The sequence below is a fragment of the Corvus brachyrhynchos genome, unplaced genomic scaffold (assembly GCF_000691975.1).
Source record: "Corvus brachyrhynchos isolate BGI_N302 unplaced genomic scaffold, ASM69197v1 scaffold91, whole genome shotgun sequence".
NCBI classification, from domain to species: domain Eukaryota; kingdom Metazoa; phylum Chordata; class Aves; order Passeriformes; family Corvidae; genus Corvus; species Corvus brachyrhynchos.
Genome location: NW_008236442.1, coordinates 2,651,708 through 2,667,385, shown reverse-complemented (window position 1 = coordinate 2,667,385; position 15,678 = coordinate 2,651,708). Strand labels below are relative to the sequence as shown.

The window sequence follows — 15,678 nt, the reverse complement described above, 5'->3', positions numbered from 1 at the left end:
CGAGAACAGTGTTTGTTCCTAATGGCTGCTTGACTTCAACACTACAGATTGCATAAAGCCTGTTCCCTGAATTGTATTAAAACAAATCGTGTTATGGTATGCAGTCAAGAATTTAGGACACAGTTGATCTGCCTGAGTCTGCTAGCTTTAAAATATATTTTACTGGGGGGGAAAAAAAGGTTTGCATGTTATTTTGGCAAGGAAAACTTGAAATCCTTGTAAGCTTTAAAAGGTAAAGATGCAAAGAAAACTGTCAATGTATTCGTTTCACTTTTTTTTTTTTTGTAGTTTAGGGAAATGGGAGGGATAGAGAGAAATGTCTTGATAAGAATCTGTTAAAACTGACAAATTTTTGAACGACAGTTTTAGAAATCAAGTCTTGTGATTTATTCATGTATTTTATAAGGAAAGCAGGTCTACTAAAGCATATGAATTTGCATCCCCAGGTTTCTTACTGCTTAATAGAGTATCCTGAGAAGCTTCCATGGTGGTATTGTCAGGTCATAGGGATTGTGACTAATACAGAAGGAAAGGTTTTCTTTGCTTGCTTTTGCAGCCTCTTAAAGTGAAATCATCAGAAGAGGAGAAAAATAGTATTGGCTTGGGCATAATATAAAGAATATTTTGAAGTCTAAAAGTAGCAAAAATGGACCTGTTGGGTATAATGATGGAAGAACCCTGGATCCCTTTGCATGGATTTTTCCATTTTTGTTCAGTATTTGCTATTTATGTGCTGTAGGACACCAGGATGACTCTGCAGGTTACAGAAATTGCCTTTCTCTGTTTTGCCCATAGAATGGATGTTGCTTTAGACCTGGCAGAAGGAGCTTTTTCTCTCTTGTCAGTGAACTTCCGTGTTCTTCCACAAAAGGACAAACTTGTTCCTTTCTTGATTGAGTTTCAAACCATATCTACTCTCAAGTTTGTAAGCAAATGTGAAAATACTCATTTTTCTAAGCCCTTTGTCTATTACAGAGGAAATTTATGTAAAAAATAATGAGAAGTTAGGTTGAAAAAAGAAGCTGTTAAAAGCTGAAAAAGTCAGAAGTAAGATATCCCATGGAGTTTCAAACAAGCACATACAATGAACAGTTTCAATATGAGAACTGTTTCTTTTGGATCCCTGCCTTAATGTGCATATATTTCCATGCATTATAGTGGTGCTGCTGGATCTAGTGAGGCTCCGTTTGCTGTATAAGTAATTTATCAGGTTTAACTTATATGTAGGATGTGTGAATACTTGATTACTTTTACTCTGAGAAGGTTTAAGACTGCAATATTGAGAGTGAGCTTTAGCTTAGCTGATTTTATCTACACCGGTGAAGTGTGTAGTAATGGCTATGAAAGCAATTAATAATACTAGTGACAGAATCAAGAGACTGACTAATTTATCATTATAGATTTTAATGAGGCTTATAATCTAGCAATAAATATACAATATATTCAAAAGTATGGAGTTATAAAAAGGATGATTTATTTAACTTTCATTCTAAACTAGTCTGCAACCCAAAGGTTGTAGAAAGTAGGCTTGTAAGAACATAATTCTTTTGGTGTTATGGAGCAGAAGGATGAAAATAACAGAGGAAGAGAGTTTAAATTAAAGGGGGGAAATCAGTTGTTTATCTTCATTCAAAAGGCCTTTAAGCACAACAATAGTTTTGTAGATGTGGGAGGCATCTTGTGCACACCTTCTTTTTCATCTCAATCTGCTCGCTTGGCAGAGCGTGGGAACTGCCTCGGATGCTGCATCCCTGCAGTTCTCAGAAGATGGGGAGCAGTGGAAGTGGTAGCAATACTTGGGAAAAGGTGTCTCAGATTTTAGACCAAGTTGTTGTAAAGAGACCCAAAATGTGAAAAGTTATTTAGCAACTTTAAGATTCAGTGTTCAGTTTGAAAAATAAGCTTTACTATAGTTTTTGTATTATTGTATTTTTCTTGTTATGGTCTTCCTTATTGCTTTTATTCTTCTCCCTTCTTTCCTTGCTGGACTAAGTCTGCAGAATGTCTCTGGCCAGGAGTGGTGCTAAAATGTAATAAGCTCCTGACAGGATCTTGCCTGAGCAGTGTAAGAGAGTGGCAGAAATTTGGAAAATTAATTATAGCCAGTCTTGCCCAAAGGGGAGTTGGAAACTCAGGTGGTAGGGGTAGCATTAAAACAAGAAAGAAGCAGCAGTAATAAAACAGGACAGATGAGACCCCAAAAAGTAGGTTTTCCTACTGTTGGATCAGCTAGATGTAAGTAATAAAACCCAAAACCAATCCAAACTGGACCCTTTTAAGGCTTGTAAGGGGAACCCTGGGTTCTGGAAGGAAGGCTCTGAGCTGCAGAGATGCAGTTTGGGACATTATTTAGAACCCTTACAGGACACTTGAGCATTTGTGGGTTTGCATCAACACTGGTGAGGAGACAAGTAGGAATGGCATGTAGGTGTTCTGGGGTTTGTTGGTATCCTGATAGTTCTTGTGCTCTCCAAAATAAGGCATAATTGCTGTCAGAAAACGTCTGTAATGTCTGCCTTGTTTTCTTCAAATGTCATGTTATGAGAGCAAAACTATGAAGCAGGGTGGGGGAAAACCCCTTGCTTATGGAAAGGAAGCACTGAATTTACTTCTGTTTTTAGGAAATCAATGTTCAGCATAAATGCTTGGGGGATGGAATTGGTCATCCAGTGAGAGCTCCAGCCCATCCTTCATGGAGTAATACTCTAGACAACCATGAGAGAAATGTGGACTAAAGCCTGACTGGCCAAAGCAAAGCTTGAAGTTGCACATGTCCAAAGAAAGAAGTGATTTGTTTTCCTCAGAGCAGTTTTACCAGGTAAATACATGTTTAGGTTGCCCTCTGCCTCTTTGTGGGGTGGAGAGTTTGGAGCTGGTTGGAGATTCCTGTACCTCATCTGGCTCTTTTGGGATTCAGGGAGGAGGAAGCGCTCCAGGAGTTCTGCTCATCAAGCACAACCTAATTATTTTACCTAAAGAAGGGTGACCATCAAAGTTCTTGAAACCGGTGACCCTCTGCCTGGCCACTGTGGGCTGGGGTCCTTCTGTGCGTCCTGGCACCCAGCTGCCTTTGTGGACACAGCTCTTGTGTGTTTATATACTCAGTGTTTGGGTCAGTAAGGAGACAGGGCTTCTGTAAAACCTTGATTTGGCATGTCTTCAATTTGCTTTCATTGTGTGGCTCCCGTGACAGTGGGTTGCTCTCATCTACTTTGCAATGTGTGCTAAGCTCATTCCAAGAGAGATCAGGGCATGTTCCAGGGACACTTTGCTTCTGGTGCAGTACTTACACTGCAGTCAGGGGCTTGCAGTGAGCCCTTCTGTGCTCAGTTGACTTGCACTGGGGTAAAAATACACTAATGTAGTAGTGAAATGAGTTCTGCATTTTTAAGAAGGTGCAGGCAGTAATTCATTTACACAGAGCCCCTGCAAACAGAGAGGCCAGACCACTGAAAGTCGCACGGTGAGACAGAAGTTTGATTGGGAATTCATGTGAGACCTCCTCCCTTTGTCCCAAGCTATAATTCTGTGGTGTGGGAGGTCTTGTCAAAGTAGTCCTGAGTTCTCTCTGGTAGAAAGCCTTTTGTTCATAAACAGGGAGTGTGTGAGACCTGTTCCTGTGCAGTCCTACATCGTGTGTTCTTTACAGCAGTTTATTTTTGATAAGCTACAGCACATTTTAATGTAATTGTTAACATGCCTAATTTGCAGCCACACAGTCGTATCAATAATAATGGAAAGTTGTTCACAGGTAATAAATTAGCATAGCATATAACCAGCAGAACTCTGCTTCTCAGTATATTGTTTCACGATCAAGAATTCAGTAGTTAAATATGCACAGCAGTGGGCTGAGAACAAGCTGTTCATTTTTGCTGCAAGCAGTACCAGTGGACCAGAGTAATCATAGCTCCCAAAAGCAGGACTGATTTTATTGATTTTAAATAGGCTTTCATTATAGCACTGAGCTTATTCCAATTGCAAGAAGTATCACTGCTGTTTGTATTCACAGCGCTGACTGAGGGAAGGAGAGGTCTTGTTGGATGCAATGTAGAGGCTGTTTGTCCCTCAGTGTTCTATTCTGCCCTGCTGAAACATCTGAATTTATTATAGAAAATATTTTTTCCTATGTGGTTAAAGTTTTTTAGAAATGTAGAGTCAGCCACAGTTCTGAAATTTTGAATTCTGACTATTCTTTGGAGGAGTAAAGGTCTTGCTTATTTATTGGCATCTGACTTAGGGACCAGCTGTATTTTGGTTCCATTTTTTAAAGGATTCTGTAGAAATCATGGAATCACTTTGCTTCGAAAAGACCTCTAAGATCACCAAGTCCAGCCATTTAACCTAATACTGCCAGGTCCACCACTTAACCATATCCTTAACACCACACCTGCACCTCTCTCTTTCTCTATAGGTTAGTGTAAAAAAGGCAAATGTGAGAGCTGCTCAGTCTGAGATATTAATGTATTCGGGTTATAATTAGTTAAGAACACATGCTGCTACCAGCAATGCGTCATTAATCTGCATGGAGCAGTTTGCAGCTATTTGTTGCTAAATTAGTGACACTTAAAAGCTGTTGTGTTTTTGTATTTTTTGTCACGGTAAAGAAAATTATAAATCTGTGACTAAAAATCCACATATGCACACTTAAGAAGCGGGCTGGTGTGTTGTTTGGTTTTCTTTGGGGTTTTTGTGTTTGTGTTTTAATTTACACAAGACTGGTCAGTCAATGGCCATACACAGAAGTTGGTTGAAGCCTTAATGCTGTTTAAAATGTGGCACTGTACTTTATGGTGATGTAAAGACATGTTGCTTGTGATAGGTTCTCCTCAAATCCTTTATGTGTAACTGCACAGTCCTGCTTAAACATTTTTCCAGTGTTACTAGAACAGTTTAGAACGGTATTAATAGAAATTAGTTACACCTTTCTGGTTTTAATGGATTTAATACTGACTTTGGGTACCTTTTTTATTTTTTTTTTTTTCCTTAAACCTACAAGTGAAGGTGAATTACTTCAGATATTCTAGATAATCCCACATTTTTGTTTTGGCATGATCTTTCATAACATAATTTGGGAATTCAGGCAGGAACAAACATAAAAATTTTGTGTGAGCATTTCTAGAAATCAACTCTTTAAATAAGATGGTGACATTAAGTAGTGAATCAACTTGGTAAGTACTGAATGATCAAGCCTAGTTACTGTAAAATGAGATCTGGATGGTTTATTTCATTTTACAGAGTTTGGGCAAATAATTATGGAATTAAATTGCTTCCTGTTGGTTTCCTTCAGGGCATGAAGAACCTTCTACTGTGCTCTGCTGAGCTGCTGCACTGATTAGTTCTTCAGGTCTAATCTTTACGTGGCTGTGCTCACTTTCGTGTCTGTTTGTTTATGGGTTTGATAGTTGTTTTTCTGAAGTTACTGTATTGCCTTGATGGTCCTCTAGTGGATTATAAAAATGTACACATTAATTCCTTTCTCTAACTTCATTTGTTGAAGCCTAGTGGAGATAATTGGTGCTCATGGAACCAATGTGGTGGTTGGGAATGAGGGTGATGATCACTCCCAGAACTGATACCACTCATCACTGATAATCAAAGCTCACATTGTTGGGATGGTTGGAAGCTAAAATTGATTTAATTAAATGCTTACAGCATCTATTAACAATACCATATTTGATTCTTTATCACAGCAGCTACTTTGATTTTTAGAGTTTGCTTCTGCAGGTTGAAAAGTGATTTATAGTTTTAATTCATCTTAATTTGTGTGCTTAGGAAACATTTGATATAAAACTTTTTGTTGCATTTAAATTTCCTTGTTATCTGCCCTGCAGTGGCATGAGTAATAGGGAGCCCAGAACATGAATATATTGAAATGCATTAAATATTTTCAAGGAGAATGCTTTTAAGGTCCAGAGTGATATATGTCAAATGTTACTGAATGGATAAACATATGGAGATATTTTACCCTCAAGAAGCTTGGAAATTAAGCATCTCTTAGTACAGTATCTATTTTAAAAATAATTAACAGTAATAATAGAAATAGTAACTACTACTACTACTATTATTACTGCTGTGTTAAAGTACAATACCTGTCTTAAATAGAATATTTGTTTCATATTATTTATTCTGTTCTAAGGTTCAGTTTCTTTTTGTAGCTGCTGAAATTTATTATACAAGCATTTGAAATGATGCTGTGTCAGAGCTTGTCTGCACCAAAAATTGCTGCACCTCTAAACCTGTATTTAATAATCTGTAAAATGTTTTTACAGCCTAGAAAGTCTATGTGTGTTTGAATGAAAGTATCTGTATCCTCTGTGCCAATTAAACAGTAAATTTGTCAATTTAACAACAAATTCTTATGTTTTCTTGATACTTAGATAAAATATTATGGTTTGAGGTGTGATGTAATCCAAACACCACTGAAATCAAGAGATTTCCACAGACTGCAGGAGAGGGTAACAATGAGCCTTTTCTAGGCACACCTAATGATCTGTTAATATTAGGATGTCAGACTTTGCAGAGCACCCAGCACTATTATGATAAATGTGCAAAGTGACAGTAGTTGGTGATAATAAACATCTGAAAGGCACCTGAGAGGCGTTCATGGCTCAAGAAGTCGCTGTGATCCAGAGCTGCAGAGATCATGAGTGATGGTTTGGTTTGGTTGGTTGTTTCCTCTTCGCCGTTTCCCCCGTGTTTGACTCTGTAAGGATGTCAGGATTGCTTTTGTTTGGAATGTAGGACATGGTGCAATTGCTTTTGTCACTGTCTTGCTGCACTTTCCTGTTACTAAGAGACTGTTACACTCAAATTGCCAAAGATCCAAGTGATGCCTCACAGATGAAATGTTATCACAGCTTCTGCCCTTGCTCTGCTCTCACCTGCCCTTTGGAAATAGGGATTTCTGCTTTAAGAACCACACCCATACATTTCCTTCCATGCATTCAGAGCAAAGAATCAAATTTATTTCCCTTGATGAGCACTGTTTTGTTGTGTGTTCAAGACAAAATATGATCTATGTTTAAAAACCATGCTAGTGTGTCAGCCATGGAGCTGTGCTGGTTGTGTGGTTTGTTGTGCAGGCTGTGTAGCTTTAACAGCATGGTTCTGATCTCTGCAACGACATATTTATCCATCTAATAAGCTGTGTATATTCATCCCTTAACTTCCTTGAGCAATTCTTTTTTAACATGGTTGCTTTATAGAAGTGATGAATTTACTTTTGTTTCATTTCTCACTAGTAATGAACAACTTCTTGTTGTTTTAAAAGAGTCCAACCTGGAAATGCTTTTTAATCTCATACTAACAAGCTCAATAATTGATAAACTACAGAACTGCAACGTGCTTTTCTTTTACAGAGGCAAAGGAAATTGTTCTGAAGGCACAGATTCTGGCTGGAGGGAGAGGGAAAGGTATTTTCAATAGTGGATTGAAAGGAGGAGTTCATCTAACTAAAGAGTAAGTACTTTAAATTAAAGAAACATAAATAAATTGCTCCTTGTATAATATTTAGGCTATTTACAATAGCTATGGACTGTTTATTTTAATATCTGTCAATAAACTAACATTTTTTCTTTGTTTGTAGCCCTAAGACTGTTGAACAGCTTGCTAAACAGATGATTGGGTACAATCTGTCAACCAAGCAAACTCCAAAGGATGGTGTGACAGTTAAAAAGGTAAGATTTTAGCCTCTTAAAAGTTGAAAACTGTTTTCAGCTGCAATTTTGCATTAATAAGCTGGGATGAATGACGTAGATTTTTTTTAAATCCTTCTCCAATTCTGGATTGATTGCATCTAATTGATGAAAAAAAAAAGAAAAGGAAAATGTTACTTCTTTTTCTGTTTGTGTATGTATTTTCGTTCATCAATTTTGGCATACCCACTGATGGAAAAATAAGTTGATTTCTGCCATGTATATTGAAAGGAATCCTTTGTCGTAGGCTCATCTTCCATCAAATGCATTCTAAATGGTGATATAAGTTCACATTGCATTAGCTGTACATGCTCATTAACATTCTGCTTACAGAAATAGTAGATACATGATTACCTGTAGTAATAATATTATCTGTATTTCAGTCACCCTCAGGTCTGGGCAAGTCTTAATAAAGCAACAGATGAATCACAGAATGATTTGAGTTGAAAGGGGTCTTTAAAATTCCTTCAGTCCAACCCCCTGCAATGAGCAGGGGCATCTTCAACCAGATCAGGCTGTTCAGAGCCCCATCCAAGCTGGCCTTGAATGTTTCCAGGGATGGGGCATCCACCACCTCTCTGGGCAACCTGTGCCAGTGCCTCACCACCCTCACTGTAAAAAATGTCTTTCTTATTTGTAGTCGAAATCTATCTTCTTTAGTTTAGAACCACCTTGACCTATTACAACAGGCTCTACTAAAAAGTTTGTCCCCATCTTTAAGTATTTAAGTTTGTCCCCATCTTTAAGCCCCCTTTAAGTATTGAAAGGTTTGCATGAGAATGATCTCAATTGAAAAAAAAGTGTCTGAACAGGAGATTCTTCCTACTTATTGCAGATACAGACCAAAATATGTTCATGGTAGTGATTGAGGTAGCACATGGGAGTTCATTTTCCAATGATGGTGCTTTCTGTAAGGCACCAATATTCGCTTCAGCATAAATGGGTTGCTCTGTATTGGCCTAAATAAGAGAAGTAAAGATTCAGCAAGATTCTCCTTCAAATTAGTAAAATTCTGTGAGTCAGGAAATCCTGGCAATTGCATATCTGCTGTATCTGTTTTTATCTCTTGCTTTGTTTTACTGAGCAAGAATCCTTATACAGGTAAGTAGGCAAGAGCCACACTGTATCTGATGCCAGGAAATAATTTGGCATGGGCTGAAGGAACTGCAGTTCACATTTAATATCCTGTGAACAGCTTGGTGTATTAGCATAGAAGGGGAAGGAACACCTGTCTGGAAAGATCCTGTCTAATGAGGGCTGGAGGAAGGTGTTCAGGCAGTTCTTCTCCTGGGGAGCAAGGAGAGCAGATTACCATCACTCCTCAGAGTCGTTGTTAAAAAGAAATACTATATATTGAAATAGGAGAAACAGTATTAGCATTAAGGCATGTCTGTCGGAGATCCTGATAATACTAAGGATATAAGACAGGATATCCCTTTTCCATATTAAGGCAGTCTGCTTGGGAAAATTAGTATCTTAGCTTTCTTTTATAAGTTCTTTGTTTTTATTCTTTTGCCCTAGTTGGCCTGCCTTGAATACATCCATACACAGATTCTGCTCTTTTGTCAGATTGCAATCCTGTTCATCATTGACAGATTCAGTTCTGAAAAAGAAGCTTCTAACTTTCTTTGAAATTGATAGAAATGGAAGAAGGGCGTGGGTGTTGGGGGTTTTTCACGTGGATTATTCAAAGGATTTATATTAGGATGACTTTTGTGCCATGTACAGTGTAGATATAGAATATTTAATTTGTGGTTCCTTTCTTCCCCCTCCACATGTTTGTATGAATGAACAGTAGGCAGGACTAAGCAGCAGGGGCATAGGTGAAGTTTAAGGTGAAGTTTGCACTACTGAACTTCAGATATTTATTTTGGTGGTACAGGATTATGTACAGCCTTGAGAGACTGGGTATTCTTCCTTTGCTATAGGGTTCCAGGGAAACCCTTCAGGAGATGGTTTGCAAGTATTTTAATGTTGATCCATGATAAACCAATGTGATGCTTTTCGCTGGTTGAAGCTGATCATCTGCTGTCATAGACTTTCATTCTGATTATAGAGTTGGCTTTTAAAAGTATGTTGGCTTTGAACTAGTATGTTTTATAGTTTTGGAATTGAGATCTTGATTCTTACTAATTAATGGTAAGAGCATACACCCTGCTTTAATTCATTTTGTAGCAGTTTGCACAATGTTATGCTTATTAGATAGTGAAGAAAGCATATTTAAAATTATGCACTAGGTCATCAAAAAACTATTTCCCAGCAAAATTATGTCTTTTTTAAAAGCATTTCTTGTTTACAAAGTTAGCTCATGTTGAGATCTTTAAGGTAGTTAGAGGAGCTGAAGCACTCGGGTTTGTAGTGTCAGGATTACAAAATCAAATACTGACATTTTAATCAAGGGGCAAACTACAGTAATATTGTTAAACATATAAATTTAGCTATGTCTGAGATACCATTTAATGCAGCAGGAACTTAGTGTACTGAAAATGCCAGGCAGGCTCTTTGGGCTTGCTAAGGGCAGTGGGAAAGATGAGAACAAATCGCTGGCATTTTTGTTCTATTTCAAGGCATGTGCTTTCTCTCTGCATGTATGGAAGAGTTTGTGTGTCTACATGTACTTAAGGAAAATTGCATCTCAGGAAGAAAAGAAAAGGCATGTTTTTAGGATTTGTGTTTTTTAAACTTTTCAGTGTTCTAGAAAGTTTGAGTAGTTTAAAATACTCCTATGTTTTAAAAAATTTAAGTAATAAGCATTTTTCAGAAGGAAAATAGTTATTATGTTGCTTTCTGTGAGGCAATCAATGAGCTAGTGTCAAGTCAGGGAGTGGAAGTCATGTACCTTTTAGATATATTTGTAAGGAAGGTATAAAAGGTAGAGATTTTCTACAATTAGAATAATTATGAAACAGAAAATGGTGGTTTCAGCTTTCTTTCTCAGCTTGTGCACCTGCTACAGAATTTAAAGTGTGTTTGTGCTTCTTCAGATTGATGTTTCTCAAATAAATAGCAATCTCCAATTCCCTCATAACTTGGAACCTGTTTTGTGAGTTTACATAAAATCCTCTTATGGCAGTTTGGAATTTGGAGAGCCTGGCTATCTGTGATGACAGTCTTCTCTTATCATGACAACCTGAGAATTCACTACCTGTGTTTTCTCTCCAAGCAATAACAGAATGAACATTTTGCATATTTGATTCTGTTTAAAAAAAGCTGTTACAGTTACCCTCATGAAATTAGACGTGTGACTTAAACTTTTAGGTAGCAATTTGTTGCAAAGAAGGAAAGCTTGAAGTTGTCAGGAAGTTTTAATGAAAACTGATTTTTCCCCAGGACATTTTAAATATAGATATGATATGGTAAACAGATAATGATGCGTCATATTCTTTATCAAAAGCAAAACAGACAAAATGTGAGAAGAGTCAACAGTCTCTAGATTCAATTTCACTATTCTTAACTGTTCATCAATGTGTTTGCATTAGTTCTGTCATGTGAGTGATAGGTAGACTTAAACAAATAATGTTTAAAGACCTTGAACACCAACTTCCCTGGCTTTGCTCTGCTTCAAACAGGGAGGATGGTGAGGACAAGTTACTTTGTTGGGAGAAATTAGAGATATTTCAAAGTCTGACAGTTTTTGTTCTAAGGTTGCCTATTGCAAAGTAGACTCTCAGTAGTTTTGTGAATTAAGACAGAGAAGTATCTGATGATGTTGACGTTGTTAATTAGCAACAGTGAGGACAATCACTCCAGTTGGAAGTTGCAGTTGAAGGTACCTGATTTAATAATGTTAGTTCCACCTGCTGTGCCTGCAAATGTATTCCTCAAAACTTGTTGAATGTATTCCCCTCCTAAGTCTGGCCCTCACCCTGAGCTCCCACAAACTGTCTGAACAGTTCTGACAAGATCCAGCAGGATCAGTTGGTTGTATATGACCTGTGTCTAAAGTAACTGACTCACATTTTTCAGATACATTGATGCAGGATATGTAAGAAGGTGAAAACTTGGATGCAGGTAAAAATAGTAGCAAATCAATGACAAATCTTGGCACGTAGCCAAGCTATGTCTCTGAAGTTGTCTTTTAGCATCCCTCTGTAGTAAACTAAAATAGGCAGATGCTTTTAAGTAGTGCAGTAGTTTTTTGCATTCTTGGTTCTCTCCTTCACCCTGGCTTTCTTTACTTTCCTTTTTGAACAGTCGCTTATTTGAACTATTCCTTTACATCCTCTTATGTTGTATGAATAAAGCAAGGTAAAAGTAGAAGGAAACAAAATTACTATAAAGCAAATTTCTTCCAAGTCAAAATGACCATAAATAAATTTCATCTTTCCTTCAATTCTGAGCACTGAGGGCTTTATTTGATTCCTTGTTTCTTACACTTTTTTCTCCTCTTCTGTAATACATACTGCCTGGCAGAAAGTCCCTACATTCTTTTTTATGTACTCTGGAATAGAATGTCAAAAAAGCGACTTGGGTGAAAGTATAGTGCATCTTTCTTGTTTATAGTCCTTGAACTATGAAAACCCCAGAAATACTCATTTGATGGAGCACCTTGTGCTGGGTAGGCAGAGTTTTAAGGCTGCAGGTATAAAAATGCCTCTTGGATCTGCTGACTGAGAGAATTCATTTCTCCTTGTGGTACATTCAGCAATGATCTTTGTCTGCAATCATTGTTCAAAACTGTCACTTCATAAACAGACCGTGTTAGAAAGATGTTGCTACTTAATCCTTCTTAATTATATTCATATTTGGGAAGTGATTTTCCTGATTTCTACCACTTCCATTGAAAGTTGGGAAGTAGTAGCTCTCTTAAGGAAGAATGTAGTGCTAATTAAATTGTAGAGGTGGCTGCTTCACTTTCAGATTGAAAAGCAAAACTGTCGTGCAGAGCAGAACTACAGTCTTTGCACCTTAGATTATGGCATCTGTTATGATCACAGGCAACAACTGTTAATGATCATATGCAGATTTTTTCCTAAAATTAAGAATATTTGGGGAAATTTAGTATTCATATATCAGAACAGTTTTGTGAGTCCTTTGCAAGTGTAGAACTACTCAGTCTCTGAAATTGCTTCAATAGCTGTTGTTAAATTACTGCAAAAACAGTTCAGGTGAAGAGGAAGGTACAGTTATTGTAATGCTAAATTGGAAAGGACTTTGTGTTGTTTTTGGGAGGAGGGAAAAAAATCGTAGCAAGGACTTGGTATGGGCCAATTTCTGTCCCTTTTAATGTGGTACTCATAGATTCCAAATGTGGGATTTGAATCTCCTTTCTGTTTTGTGCTGTGGTGTCTGTCAGATACTGGTACCAAATGGCTCTGTAGCTTAGAGTAATAACTAGAAAGTAGTACCTCTGTGGAAAAATAGATATCTATGTTTCTAGATTGTGCCAGCATCTGAAGGACACACACCTGTTTGACTCTCTAAACTGAAAGTAAAATGCTGGATGGCAGAATTATCAGTAAACCCATTTTCTTAGGAAATACTTGGGCGGGGCAGGAATTTAGTGCAGAGATTACAAGGGCTGGGTGGCCTTTGGTCAGAATAAGGGAGGGAATTTAAGCCTGAGGTTTACTGGTGAGGAACAGCACTGCTGGTGAGATGCATCTGAAAGCCAACGTGCCCGTCCTTGTATCTGTGTGATCTGCAAACTGCGTCCTTTGTGACTCACATCTTTCTGAGGGCACATTAAAGTGCTTGTTGGGATGAAAAGGTAATACGGATGCAGCAGCAAGCTGTTGGAAAATCCCCAACGATGAGGTGGTCCAGGTTTACATTGCTGGCTGCGTGCCCCAGTGAGAAGAGCAGCATTAGAGGAGTCTCTTGCTTAGAGAGAGAAGATTTCTTGGGAAAAACATCACGGGATTGTAGGACTGTAGTAAAAGCAGTGAAACAAATGTTTCTTTGCAGGATAGCAAGTATCAAACTGCTGCATTTAAGGCAGAGTAGAAGGACCAGTCAGAACCACTGATGTTTTCTTTTCTTCCCTCTATTCATTTTTAGGTGATGGTTGCAGAAGCACTGGATATTTCCAGGGAAACATACTTTGCAATTCTGATGGACAGAGCCTGCAATGGACCCGTCATGGTTGGCAGTCCTCAGGGTGGTGTGGACATAGAAGAAGTTGCAGTAACTAGCCCAGAACTTATCTTTAAGGTATTGAAATAGTGGTTTACAATGAAAATTTTCCTTGTCAGTTGTCCAAAAGAATATTTTTTCCCCCTTTCTTCTCCCTTTTTTCTTTCTTCCATGTAGAAAGGAGACAGGAAGAACCATAAAAATAGTGTTTCATCAAATACAGGGTCAGACCTGTCATCTAGTAAATGAAGCATATTTAACATCTGATTTTATTAGAATTTTTCACTTAGAAAAAGATCTTAAATCTAGCTGTTATGTGATATGTTAAACTTCGTATCTGAAATGTTTTATGAGTGAGTTTCACTTTCAGGAAGGTACACAGTTTTTTCACAAGTGGGTTGGTGCCAAGATACTTATTGTTTCTGTGTCCATTTTTCTCTAATTTACAGAGTTGTTAATTATTTTTTTGTACCTGCAAGACTTTTCCATCTGAAATACAACTGTTGTAATTACTTTCTTAACGATGACTACACTGAAGTATTTTTTATGTTACTGTGGCAAGATAATGAGTAGACAAGCTATTCAGCTGAGAAAATAATTGATACAATCAAGTATAATTATTCAAAAAGTTGTAAAAATATTTAACGTGCATTTTAAAATTATATAAACTTCACAGTGTTACTGGGCAGTGACATTCATTGCCTTGAAAATATTCCAAAATATGTCATAAAAATTAACTAGACTAAATATTCGTCAATGCCATCTGTACAGTAATTAAAAGTGAAAACTGGTGTCACATTGTCTTGTCAGCGTGCAGCTCTGAAGAATTATATATTTTTTGGAAGGACTGTTTCACAGTCAGTGTGGTAATTATAACATCCCCTATAGGCAGCTGCTATAGCCTCAGTCTGGGGGAGCCTTGGCAAACAGCCAGGCTTTAATTACTAATTTGCACATGTATGCTAAATGTTTTCCTTTTGAAGTTATAAACCTCCATTCAGATTGAATATTCAGTTATATTTATGCATGTTACTGTTGCAGGAGGAAATAGATATTTTTGAAGGCATAAAGGATCATCAGGCGTTGCAGATGGCAAAAAATTTGGGATTCCAAGGACCTTTGCAGCAGCAGGTAACTTGGCTCTACTCCCTTGATTTAGGCTGAAGACTTTTTAGCCCAGCTCTATGTTCAATATTTTCCAGCAGGCAGGAAAGGCCAACTGTCATTACATCAGAATCACTTTGACATTCTAAATACTAAATTGCACCTATGTAATTGTCATTGGGCTTTAGCCTAATTGTTTTAAAGTGACAGTCCCTAGTCTTTGAAGCAGTCGATGGCAACAGGCTGTTCCACCATGTGGGATTCCTTTGCTTTCATTGGAATTCCATTGGAGCTCTGTGAATGGTATGGGTAGAGCTGGTTTTGAAAATTGGCTTTTAATATAGGCAGAAATAAAAGTGTGTCTGGATTTGTGATTGAAACCTTTTAAAAATTTTTAATCTTTAACTCAAAAACAAAGGGCTGCCAGCTTGTTGTCTTTTCAGTATTTCTTTCTACACATATATATATTTTGAATATATGTATTTGCCTTTATGAATCATTTTGCAGAGAAGAGAAGAGAGCTCATTTAAGCTACTTTGGCCTGGTTTTTTTCTGTAGTATCAAACTGTCATTTTTGTAGAACTCCTTTATTTTTTATTCAGCAGTTTTAATTATTTTCTATCCTAACATACAATTAACAAATGCATAATGATTAAGTTGATTAACACACATTTGAAGATTTAGCTGTATAGCTAATGAGGAGGAATGATTATGTAGAACCTTTCAACCCTTGAAGAGTTCTGGCACTTGAAAATTAACAGCAATATATGTATGGACTTTTAAACAACACATTTAAATAATGCTG

General features: G+C 37.4%; 1 protein-coding gene across 3 annotated transcripts in view; it reads left to right on the top strand.

The window, feature by feature from the left end:
• The window catches only part of SUCLG2 (succinate-CoA ligase GDP-forming beta subunit), a 95,805-nt gene that overhangs the window by 23,736 nt on the left and 56,391 nt on the right, over positions 1–15,678 (top strand). For all 3 annotated transcript variants that reach the window (XM_008643593.2, XM_017747206.1, XM_017747207.1), the window contains exons 3-6: positions 7,359–7,458; positions 7,586–7,676; positions 13,695–13,847; positions 14,811–14,900. In XM_008643593.2, coding sequence (XP_008641815.2) covers positions 7,359–7,458; positions 7,586–7,676; positions 13,695–13,847; positions 14,811–14,900 — 434 coding nt within the window. The remainder of the gene's footprint in view (positions 1–7,358; positions 7,459–7,585; positions 7,677–13,694; positions 13,848–14,810; positions 14,901–15,678) is intronic.